Genomic DNA, 12,330 nt, shown 5'->3' with positions numbered 1-12,330 from the left:
ATGTGGAGTACTATGCTTTGATTTCATCCTTATGGGTGCCTAATCAAGGATGCCAAAACAGAATGTTTTTGGGTATAGTATGAAGCATATGAAGGCAAATGAATGGTCAAGATAGGAATCATCACCCTAAGTGATTCAAGGGGAAATATCTCATTAGTTCTTGGTTGACATTAGCTTAATCAAATCCTTAGTCAAAGTGATTAGGAGATTATGAAATGAGTTTCATAAGTCTCCATAAAGCTAATGATCTAACTGTAAGAACAAATATGGAGATCAATAAGAGTAGGCACTGCACCTAGCTCTTATTATTTTCAAGATATATGATGAGGGAATGAATTACATTAAAAAACTGTACACTAAAAAGTTGTCAAAGAATCCTTTGATTCTTTTAAAAATTAAGTGGTCAGGATGCATTGCTAGATGCTAATCATGGTCTATGGAATTGAATTAGTTAACTTAAAATTGCATATGATTCATTTAAATTAATTAATTAATAATATTATAATTCAATTCCATTGCCAACATGTGAGGAACCTAATGGGTCGCACACAAAGGTTGCAATTTGGATTAAATTGAAACTGTGATGATTTAAGTTAGACTTAAATCAAATTCTAGGTTTTAACTACTAAGGACCTAATTAAAAGAGTTTAATTAGGTATTGGTTAAATATTATAATTGTTGTAATATTAAGGACTTATTTTGCAAATTTTAATAAGTTAAACCTAGATATAAATATCACAATATAGCCACTTTTTTTTTTTAAGGAGAAGGAAACAAAGAAAAAAAAAAGGGATTTTCTCTTGAGTGCTGCCACTTTTGAGAAGTTTATTTTTTTTTTGAAAACCTCTCCTTTGATTCTTTGCTAGAAATCAAAGAAGAAAAGAGGACAAATTGTTGTCCACTTGCTAGCACAAGCCCATGGCATAAAGCTCTCTCCTTAAGAAGGATCCGTTGCAATTGTGTGTGCATCATTGAAGGCTAAGCGATTTAGTAGCTGGGATTCTTTCACATAAAAAGTGTTCACGTTTTGTCACCAAAAGGAATTCATTTGATTACGATATCATTTGGAAAGGTAAAACTTTTTTTTGATTTTATGTGGTGCTTAACTTTGCATTAAACAACTAAGGTGATTCAAAGGTAGGAGGCATGGATTTTATTTTATTTCAATTTTTTTATTCCTCTACGTTGATGCTCTAATCATGTCGTTCCTAACACCTTCATACTCTATCTTCTGCCAATGTTCTCCTATATAAAGTTTTACCACTAAAGGTTTTGTGAGATCGAGTTCCACGCACAATCTTTCAAACTTTCTCCTTATAGCATAGGAAGTTGTTCAATCAACTTTCAAAGTTCTCCCCAATTTGTTGCTAATTCGTGACAGCACATCCCTATCATAGTACTCCAAAGGCAATCCTGGTAACCTGATCCCAATGGCCACTGAGTCTATGGAAGCTTCATTAGATCTGAAGCCTAGTATCCATCATCTAATAGTAAGGTAATGATCTGCAATGATCTAGGGCCCTTCAAACAAGACATAATCATAGTCTAATTTATTTGAGAACTTGAAACAGTAATATCCATTGTGTAAATCCACAGCTTGAAACTCTCTTTTCAGTGACCATAACTATTTCACTCGATTGCATAGATAAGTATAATTTATGTCTCTTCCTAACATTTTCACTATTAGGGTTCTTCCCATAGGTTTTTGAATCCTTTCTTTATCATCCTTAGTCAGACTAATATAAGGACCTTCAACATCTGATCATATCTCATCATCATCTGATTCAAAGTCTTCCACAAACTGTCTTTCTTCTTCAAACTCCTCATTGTCTAATATAACCACTGTGTCCTTTTGCAAGAGAATATTTCTATATGAAGACTTTGATGCCCTTTCTTGCTTCAATGGAATCTATCCTCCTGATTCAACAAAGTCGTCACTCTTCTCATTGCTAGCCTATCTAATTCTTCCTTTCTTAACGCCCATTCGAACAACTTCTATTCCCCAACTTCCATCAATATTTGCTGAGGGGACCCCTAACGAGTCTGCCTCAATGCAGGCAACGATTAAGGTTTCTTGGAGTTAAGTGCAAGTGCAAGTTATCAATTATTACTTATAAAGTTTATTTGAATTGCAATAAAAATATATAAATTTGATAGAATATAATAAAAAAATAAAAATTTATTTAAAATCTTTTTAATAATTTGTTGGTGTAAAAGGAGTTTAGATGGAATTCAAGAAACCAGCAAAATTGATTTAAAGACGAGCCTTTCAATAGACACTGTCTTTATGATTTATTTCACCCTCACCACTCGATATGCAAAGGGAAATAATGTGAATAGTCTTAAGGATATAATGAAACTAACATCTAACTTCATCTTGCACATAACGAGAGTAGACTGCTAGATACACCCGAGGGTGTGCAAAGTTGTTTGGCCTTAGAGCTTACTTTCTGCAGCAAGTAGATTATAAGAAATTTGGAAGCTTTTGTAATTGGTGGGAACTAAGGTTTTTATGTTAAAAGAATACAACACTTTTCTTGGGAACTAAAGTTTTTATGTTAAAAGAATACAACACTTTTCTTACTCTTGATATTTCTGCACTTACTTTGTGTCTGATTTGATTGGTCAAAATGGTTGACAACAAGCCTTTTATATAGGCTTGTATGTGTCTCTTCTTCCTTTTCATTAAGGCATCATTTTGTTTGAAAGGTATCTTTACATTTTACCAAACATAATTTTTGGATAAATGTATTGTTTCAATAATTATCTTATAAAAAGATAATTATTCATTCCATAAATTAAAACCTTTGAGTTATACTTGAAACAATAACTTTTAACATTTAACTTTTGAAACATAGTATCTTTTTAATATGTCTCATAACTTTTGGATATTATTTTATTAAGAGACAAAACTATTCATATAAAAACCGGTTTATTATCTAATAGACACATTACGTCACTTTACGTGACATAACTTTTAAATTAATGATAGTTTTTATCATGTAACATAACTTTTAATTTTAAAAACACACCAACGTAATTCAAAACTTTTTTTAAATAATATGTATGATAGAACAAAGATTTATTAGTTAGTCCGATAGTAAAAGACATTCCCGCCTATGGAAACGGTAAACGGCCAGACACGAAGCAAAAGCATGGTTAAGGTTTACACTGTAAAAAACGGGTGCGGAGTAAATATCACCACTCATTTCCGTCCACACTCTGACTCAGTGGTTCCACCAGGTTCGAAACAATGTTTCTCTCTGCAATAGCTCCCCAACATCCACTCTCCCCGCCAAACTCTTCCACCAACCAAAGCCATCCACGTGCCGTCCTCCTCTCCGCCAACCCTTCCCCCAAACCACCAAGCGCTCTTCCCTCCCTCAAATCCCTCAACTCCAACTCCCCCAACACCTCCACCTCCCTCCGCCACGTCTCCACCCACACCCTCCCCGATGACAATGAGTCCCAACAACCAGAACCAACGATGGTCTCCTCCGCCTCCGCCGTATCCGCCGCCATCCGCAAAGCCTCCACATCCCCCGTCGACTTCACTCAAAGAATCGAGAAAAACGATCACCGCAACCACAAATTAGTCATGCCGAGTCCCGATTTCCAACGCCTCTGCCACGAACAATTCGACCTCTTTCGCCGAATCGTTGACCCCGACGCCATTCTCTCGGTTTACGTCAGGCCAGCCGGTAGTTACGTCATGGACCGGCTCGAGTTACGTCGGGTGACGTCATATCCAGGAGTTAAAGCCGCTGACATTGTGATTTTAGTTGGAAACTTCACTGTCCCCACTGGACTGCGTGCCGCGGAAGCCACACTTTCCAGTCAGCCAGTGGAAGTTGTGGGGGAGCATAGAGCGATGGTTTTTCCGATGGTGAAGCAGCCGTTCGTGGTGGGGTTCTTGGTTGTGGAGCTCCCGGAGTTGGAGAAGGTGCTGCGTGGAAGTTCTGCGAGTGAAGGTGGGGACTTGGTTCGTTGCCCGACTCCGGAGGAGGCTTATGCGTTGTCTTCTCCTTCTCCAGGATTGGATGTGAAAAATTCGTGGGAAATTCAGTCTCTTGAGAATAAAGCGCTGAGGAAAAATTACATCTTTACTTCTGACCAGAGATCGAATGCGATCAATATATCTCGCACTTTAGCTATGGCTTATGTTATGGATCAGGTTAGTTACTTACATTTGCTCTCTTTTTTATAATACTATTTTATATGAATGCTCCACTGCTATATCAAGCCTTAGGAAAAAAGGGCTTTAGTTTTGCTATGCTCTCTGTCAATGATAGCAAAATTCTTACCCTAAGGAACCCAATTTGGTCTTCTTTACTTGTCCTCAGTGCTCAATGTTCACTCATTTCTTCAATTTCTGTTCTTTTTTCTTTTTTTTTGGGTTCTATGTCTAACATGGCTTCTATAGGCTTCGTGAATTGTGACTTTTGTTCATTTTAATTCACATAGAAGATTGCCACTTTCCTTATTTCTTCTGCAGAAAGCAATGTTACTGCAGCAATCATCTTGGCAAAATAATGTCAGAATGGGTGCTCTTGTTGAGCAGGTATGATGTGTTGCTTTCGGTAGATAGATACATCTCTGTTTTGTTTTTATTTTGGTAAAGTTGTTATGATTTACCTTTAACTTTAAAATTTTCTTGCAGATTCGTGGTCCTCTTTCTAGCATACGGACTTTAAGTAAAATGCTATCCACTCATGTTAAAAGAAGTGAGGTTGGTCCTTGAGCCATCTGAGACAAAGTTAACTCTTTTACTTTTTTGAAGGGTTTCATTGTGCCAATCTTCCACTGTTATATTTAATTATGAAAGCATAATCTTGCAGATTTCTCATGACATTGTTGAAGACATATTGGTGCAAGGTGATTATATGAGGGACACCCTTCAAGAACTCCAAGATGCTGTTTACTTGACAAAGGTAATTTTGCTCTCAAGGAGTATATAGGTATACACATAATTACTGTAATTCTGTTTTTTTTTTTTTGGATAATAGAGAATGTCTTTCTGTAGTTTGATTTGATACAATTGTTCTCTGTTATGTATTTCTGTTCTCATGTAGTTTCATTCTTGGTATTAAAGGGTTCCCTTTTACTAGTCTTCTTCACAGTCATCAATTTGGAAATACAAGCCGGTTATCAAACTGCTCATTGATTTGAGATTTCTAAAGCTTTAATGAAATTAACTTCTCTAATAATCTTATTATGTTACTGTAATTTATTATTTATACAAAGAATGCAACATTTGCACTTCTATTAACTTTCCTATCTGGCTTTTCTTTAGGCTAATATAGTGCGCTACAATGAAGAAACTTTGAAAAAGATGCATAAATCAACTCATTCCCATCCTGAGTCACTGAGATCTCAATTATCAGATGACTTCTCCAGGGATAGCTCCACCAATATGTTGGAAAATTCTGGTGTACTACTATCTCTAAGTACAACAGACAAGGATTTAGAGATGCCAATGCCACCATTGGCTCTTGTCCCTCTACAAGAACATGGGATCAGGTATGCACCATCCTTTTGGAAACTACTTGCTTTTCATCACCTCATAAAGAGAAAACTAGAGAAGTGTTCAATTATATCAGTCATGTTCTGGTTGTAGACATTTCATTAACTATTGGACATTTGGTTCCAAAACTCACATAGAAAAATGTTTGTGATACTAATTATTGGAGAGTACTTGAGCCTAGGCTGTAGTCTTAGGTTGAATAGAAGCTGAACGGTTATGTTTGGTCTAAATAGCCTTGGGAATAAATCACTTAGCGCTCTGCATTATTATTGTGAGCCTAGGTTGTAGTCTTAAGTTGAATATATGCTAAATTGTTTATTTTTGTTCTAAATAGCCTTGGGAATAAATCACTTGGTTGTCTTTCTTTCTTTGCCCCCTTAGTCTTGCCTTTCGTGTGTTTATTTTGAATTCTCCCTTTTAGGTGTTGGACGCTGTACTGCATGATTTAAAAACTGAATGCAATCCAGCCCATCCCTTTCTGGATGTGCAATAGATTTCTACTGTGGATTTCATTTGTTATTGTTATTATTATGTTGCTTATGCTTTTCCTTTTCTGTCAGGAAGACCGTGCAATGTTTCTGATGTACTGACTGATTTAGTTGATGCTGCGAGACCTCTTGCTCATAAGCAGCAACGCATGGTGGAATTAAGTGAACTTTCACAGCCTTTGGAAGTGGCTATAGAAGAACCTGCTTTGCGCCAGGCTCTGAGCAATTTGATAGAGGGTGCATTATTACGTACCCAGGTTGGGGGTAAGGTTAAAATTACTTCTACTAGTGCACCAGCTGGTGGCGCATTACTGGTAATTGATGATGACGGACCAGATATGCACTATATGGTATTGATGGCAATTCTTTCGCCTCTATGCTAGCCTTTGATTTCTTCTTCAAATTAGGGAGTATGGAATGCCTTTAATACATCTATTTGTTTATCAATGCTTAGTGTCACCCCAGTTACAGTTCTATGGGAGATGCAAAGTTTGCAAAATGCATCAGCAATGATAAACACAATAAGCCTTTTGTATTATGTTAATATGAGAAGCAGGGTGTTCTCAGAGAAAAAGGGAAAAGAGAAGCAGGGTGCTTATATGATATGCATATTGACGATCAGATTAATAGATTGAGAGGAAGCTTCTGTCCCTAGTAGGGAAACTAAAATCTGAAACAGAAGTTGATACAGTTTTATGATCTTTGCATCATAAGGGGCATTTACTGAGTTTTCTAGTTGCTAGTCGGGTTTGTAAATTGATAATCCGCAATTATTTCACTTTCTTTGTATATGTGTTGCGTTGAGTTAATTAGGATGACTTGACATGTTCTATAGTTCCTTGTATGAAGATGCCTTGCAGATCTTAAAGGAATTAAGAGAAGTTGGTGTTTGATATGGCTGATACTTGCTTTGGAGTTTGAGTTGATCATATATGAATGGTTTTGCTGGTGTATGTGTTTGCAGACGCAGATGCATTCTCTCACAACATTTGGAGCCGAACTCTTCTCAGAAAACATGATTGAAGACAACATGACTTGGAACTTTGTTGCCGGGCTGACTGTAGCACGTGAAATACTTGAGAGCTATGGCTGTATTGTCCGTGTCATATCACCTCGGAGCACTGATGCTGCTCTGGGAGCAGGTGGAACGCGTATAGAACTCTGGCTTCCTTCTTTTGCTGCATTATCTGATGCAAACAACCTGACACGAGAGGCATAACATGTATGTGGGATTCTATGTTCTTGACTTCCTCAGTGAACTCCTTTATGGTATTTCAAAATGAAGAGTAGGCATATTTTGGAAGCCCCTGCTCCCATCAACACACTCATTATCTCAATTTTGAGCGGAATTTGTATAGTTGTATTCTAACACAGTAGATACCAGGAAGAAAGAAAAAAGGAAAATGTAAATATTAAGCATTTAGGCCTCCTTTGGAAGTCCCATAGAGAAATGAAAAACAAACTTCATCAATTGTATTGCAAATGTTATTTTAACAACATAAAACGCAGCATTTCAACTATGACCATTACTTTATCTTATGTTTCATTCTGGTTGAGCTATGGCTTGCTTGTTTCAACTGTAGCTAGGGCCGACGAATGAGTGAGACATGTTAGGATAGAGGGGGTGTTGGATTGAGGTCCAGTTCCTGCCACGGTTGATGGTGGGGTAGCCTTAGTGGAGCTTAGAACAAGTTAAATGGTGCCAAGCCGAGTCCATAAACAGGGTTGGACCTTAGGGCTTTTCTTAGTCAAAGTCAAACTAAAGGGCTAGATTTTGTTTGATTCAGCTTTTGTTCAGTCTGGAACCTGGATCCAAGCTCCCTATATGGGCATGGAAGCTAATACTACACGATCAAGCAGACTACAAATGGTCAAACAAGTCGATAGGCTGCTCATTTAACCAAAAAACAAAAAATCTCTCTCCTAAGCAGATCATGAAACACGTCTCTTTTCTCCTAAGATTTTGCCACGAATATGAATCATAAAAAATAAATTATTTATTAATAGACCAAAACATCAATTTCTGTAAAACATATAATACTACTTTTTTTTAAAAAAACTTGATGAAAACAAAGTGGATGCGTCATGCTTTGCATTATTTGGCAACAAGCAAATCATAAGATAATTGAAACAGAAACGAAGAAGAAGACTGTAAATTGCATTTAATTAATAAAATAAAATAGACGTATGGGCGTCTGCATAGGAGCCGAGCCCACCATGATCGTGTTTAGTGGCCAGACAGCGAAAGCACGTCAACACACGTCTCTTAATAATTATACTAATTGCTTATTTTTCAAGCCCTCCGATAAGCACCCGACCCCTCGTTTTCTCCTTCACCTACAAGGCTCAAGCCCTGGAGTCAGCCGCAGCTGACCAAACAACTAGCCTTTCGGAATTTTACGGTTACGCTAAACCGGCTATTGGTTTGTTCGATTCTTGGCTGACCCATGGCTTTGCCACTTGTCTTATCACGTTAAATTTGATTAAACTGCACTGAAATAATCAATTAACCATAAAATAACGTGATAAGACAAGTGGCAAGGCCATGGGTCTGTCAAGAATTTAAAAAAAAAAATTAAAGTAATCAATTAAATTTGATTAATTAATTTTTTTATTTCGATTCTAATTGATTAAGAGAGTAATTTATTTTGCTATTTGGATCGGTTTTCCTTGTTCGAAATTTATAATAGAATTCATCCAAAACTAATTATTAATAATATTTTTAAAAATGTTTTTCATATAATATTAATATTATTAATATTTTTTAAAATATAACTAAAAAAATACTTTCATTAAAATTGAAATAATTAATTGAATAAATGATGCGTAAATTGATGTGTTGATTTTTTTATTATAATTTGATCTATTTTGATTTTTTTGTAAAAAAATAATTAATTCGATTTTTTTAAAATTTTAAAATTAGAACACCTTACTTTGGCTATACAAATCACTTGAATTTAAGTATTAAAATATTAAAAATCAAGTTATTTGACTTGAAAAAAAAACAAATTAAAGGAAAAGATTTTGCACATTGAAGTCGAATAATTATGGAAAATCTTCATAGGAAAAAGGTGCCTAAATCTGAACACATCCCTATCTACTTGCTTGCAGGGCAGGCTAAGGAAAGCAATTTAGGACAAGCGAATTACTTGTAGTTAACACTTTGGTTTTTCCGGCCATAAAAGTAGCACCATTAACCGTCCCCTCCCCTCGATTGTGTGTACCTAAATTTTCGGCGGTCATCTGGCTCTAACGACGGAGGCGGCTTCCCCTTCAAGAGTTAACATTGTCAAATGTCAACTCAACACCTTCAGAAGTCAAAGTCTTCCCGCTCTTTCTGTTATTACTCATTAACCAACGTCGCATTAGATCACTTCTCCCAACAGCGATACCACCGCATTCTCAACTCAATTGGCTTTATATGCCTTTATGGAGTGTTTGGCTTTGGACCACTCACGCCTGAAAGTGATCCAATGCATTGCCTGAGATACGCCTGATGATGGTCCCTCACCTGCCATTTACCAATTAATAATTTAAACTTTATTTGATTGATTTTTTTATAAAAATAAGTAAAAAAATATTAAAAAACTATTAATAGAAAAAAAAATGTAAATTAATTTTCCTTACATTATTAATAAAAAACTTGATGATGATTTCATGAAAAGTCAAACCAAACATGGATTTGAAGAGTATGAATCATAAAATCAAGAAACATTAGCCAATCGTTACAAGCAATGGGGAAGGTTTTAATGTTGGTGGACCAAAACGAGACCATGAGTCCATGATCTATTTTAATTTTGTGTGGAATTGGGAACCAAGTCTGGCTCCGTTACGTAGCCGTTGGACTTGAATGGGTCCGGGGAGGGGCGGGGGGCTTTGGCCCCTTTCCTTCAATTCAAGGACAACAATTGGTTTTATTTGACTTGTAAAATAATTGGAAACAATCAAGGAGTGTGTTAAGGAGAAAACGACCCCTTTGTTCATATTTTGTTCTTACATAATGGGCATTTTGAAAATTAAGCGATCCAATGATACGATAAGAGACCAAAGAGAAGTACAAGGAAGAAACCACACAACAAAACAAACTCTTTTGAAAAGACTCAAAACTCCTTTTCTTACCATTTCCCCTTTCTTTTTGCTTCCCTCCAAAGGCAAAGAAAAGCAGCACTTTAAAAGATGGGGTAAAATTTAAAAATCTCCTCAAAACATTTCAAAAAGACATTTTAATCCCTCTTATTTCAAAATAATAATTTTAGTCCCGTAATTGTTAACACCATTAATTAACAGTTAAAAACATTTATATCCAAAACTACATAAATATTTTAAGACACAAATGCCTTTTAAAAAAAATCTACTCACTTTCTCTTTCAAATTTTAATAAAATTCATGTTGATATTTATTAAAATTCGACATTTGATAGAGGAAAAAAAAAACTTAAAACTCAATAAAATTCTAGAACGAGATTTGTGAATTCAATAATGTATCTCATTTTGATACTTAAAAAAATTCAATCTTTGATAGAGAAAAGAAACTTAAAAGTTTTAATATATAATAATCAAGTCAAAATCATTTTAGTTAAATTTTGCAATTAATTCCTATATTATGCAAAAAAAATATAAATTTGGTCTCTGTATAATAATTTGTATAATTGAGTTCTTATATTTTGTCAATTTATTAATTTCAATCCTTAATTTTAACACTATTAAATATTGATCGTTAAATATGCTGACATGGTATTTTGACCAACTGACATGGCACTAATAAAGACGATGTGGTATAACGTTGACATGGTAAAACGTTTACTTGATAAAAAATTGCTAAATCTTCACATGAGTTGAACAAATAAATTAAAAAGAACACTTAAACCCTAAATTAAAAATTAAATAAAATTAACAAAATACAATTAAGAACTTAAAAAATTAATAGAGAAAGAAAAAAAATCGACAGCTGAAGAGGGAGAATCAAGAGAGGGAGAATCAATTGGTTTTGAATTTGGAATTGAAGGTAAGGAAAATAATGTGTTTTTTTCCCCTACCTTCCAATTGATTCTCCCCCTCTTGATTTTTCGTACTCCGACTGTAGACTTTTTCCTTTCTCTCTCTATCATATTTTGTTAACCTCATTTAATTTTTATTTTAGGGTTAAAGTGTTTTTTTTTTTAATTTCTTTGTTAAAGTCACATAGAGAGTTAGCATTTTTTATCATGAAAATGTTTTGTCATGTCATCTCTATTAGTGTTATGCTAGTTTGGTTAAAATATCACATTAGCATATTTAAGGATTAAATTTTACAGTGTTATTGTTAAATACTGAAATTAACAAATTGAGAAAATACAAAGATCCAATTCACACAAATTATTATATAAGGATTAAATCTATACTTTTTGGATAGTGAAGGAACTAATTGCCAAATTTAACGAATCATTTTTCGCCACTCTAAACCCTAATCTCAAAGAACAAATTTTGGACAAAAATTTTAAACAAAATTAGTAATCAGAAATTAATAACACCATCAAATTTGAAATATTTATCATTGAACAAGAAATTTTTTCTTTTAATTCAATCTTTTCAATGAAAAAAATATTATCAAATTGTTGAAGAAATAAAGAGTATGATGACAATAAATTTAATTCAAGAAAGAAGTTAATGGTTTTTAAAGTAAATACAGCTTCAAATTTTCAAGTCTTCAAATCAAAATTTTTTAGATTTTTTATTACGGTTTTTGAGAGAAAGATGAATTGATTTTTGTTTAAAAAAAAGAGAATATGTTTAAATTAAAAAATAACATAAGAGGTATTTATATCTTAAAACAATTTAATATTGGGTTTATTTTTTTATTATTAACGTACAATGTTAAAAGTAAACGATCTAAAATATCTTTTTAAAAATATTTTGAGAGAACTTTTTTAAATTTTATAAACCAACCTTTGTCTATTGCTCCTAAACAATTACCAAGCACGCTTTGATTCGCGTTACAAATTTCCAGCATGTTCCCATCCCAGGACTATAAAAAAGCGAAAACTATAGAATCCACCAACTTCTGTTTTCACTTTTTACTTTTCACCAGCTAAGAAAAACCACATCAGGGAGAAAAAATGCGATTATTAAATCCAAGTAGGGCAATAAAAATTTTAAGACAGTTAAAAAAGCAGTTAGCAGGAAATCTAGCTGGGGTCAAATCAAACGACATGCTCCGCACAGGGTAATCCGCACAAATGCAATGGGCCCACAACTCCTTCCCCTGTCGATTCACCCAATGAAATAAATAATAATAAAAAAAACCTGAATTTATTGGAAAAACAAAATAAAAGTGTTTGGT

General features: G+C 34.4%; 1 protein-coding gene across 1 annotated transcript; it reads left to right on the top strand.

Moving 5' to 3' along the window:
- Nucleotides 3,197-7,541, top strand: LOC18609581 (chloroplast sensor kinase, chloroplastic). The gene is made up of 7 exons (XM_007044761.2): nt 3,197-4,174; nt 4,496-4,561; nt 4,661-4,729; nt 4,839-4,931; nt 5,294-5,520; nt 6,089-6,362; nt 6,977-7,541. The coding sequence occupies exons 1-7, from the start codon at nt 3,254-3,256 to the stop codon at nt 7,229-7,231; spliced, it is 1,905 nt and encodes a 634-aa protein (XP_007044823.2). The 5' UTR covers nt 3,197-3,253; the 3' UTR covers nt 7,232-7,541.

Source organism: Theobroma cacao, chromosome 2 (genome assembly GCF_000208745.1).
Source record: "Theobroma cacao cultivar B97-61/B2 chromosome 2, Criollo_cocoa_genome_V2, whole genome shotgun sequence".
NCBI lineage: Eukaryota > Viridiplantae > Streptophyta > Magnoliopsida > Malvales > Malvaceae > Theobroma > Theobroma cacao.
Note: the sequence above shows the minus strand (reverse complement) of the source record. Positions and strands in the feature narration are given on the sequence as shown.

Bases quoted from the DNA above. Each gene is read 5' to 3' on its own strand.
- LOC18609581 (XM_007044761.2), top strand. From the start codon at position 3,254: ATGTTTCTCTCTGCAATAGCTCCCCAACATCCACTCTCCCCGCCAAAC. The intron at 4,175-4,495 runs GTTAGTTACTTA...TTTCTTCTGCAG, and splicing joins TGGCTTATGTTATGGATCAG to AAAGCAATGTTACTGCAGCA. The intron at 6,363-6,976 runs GTATTGATGGCA...ATGTGTTTGCAG, and splicing joins GACCAGATATGCACTATATG to ACGCAGATGCATTCTCTCAC.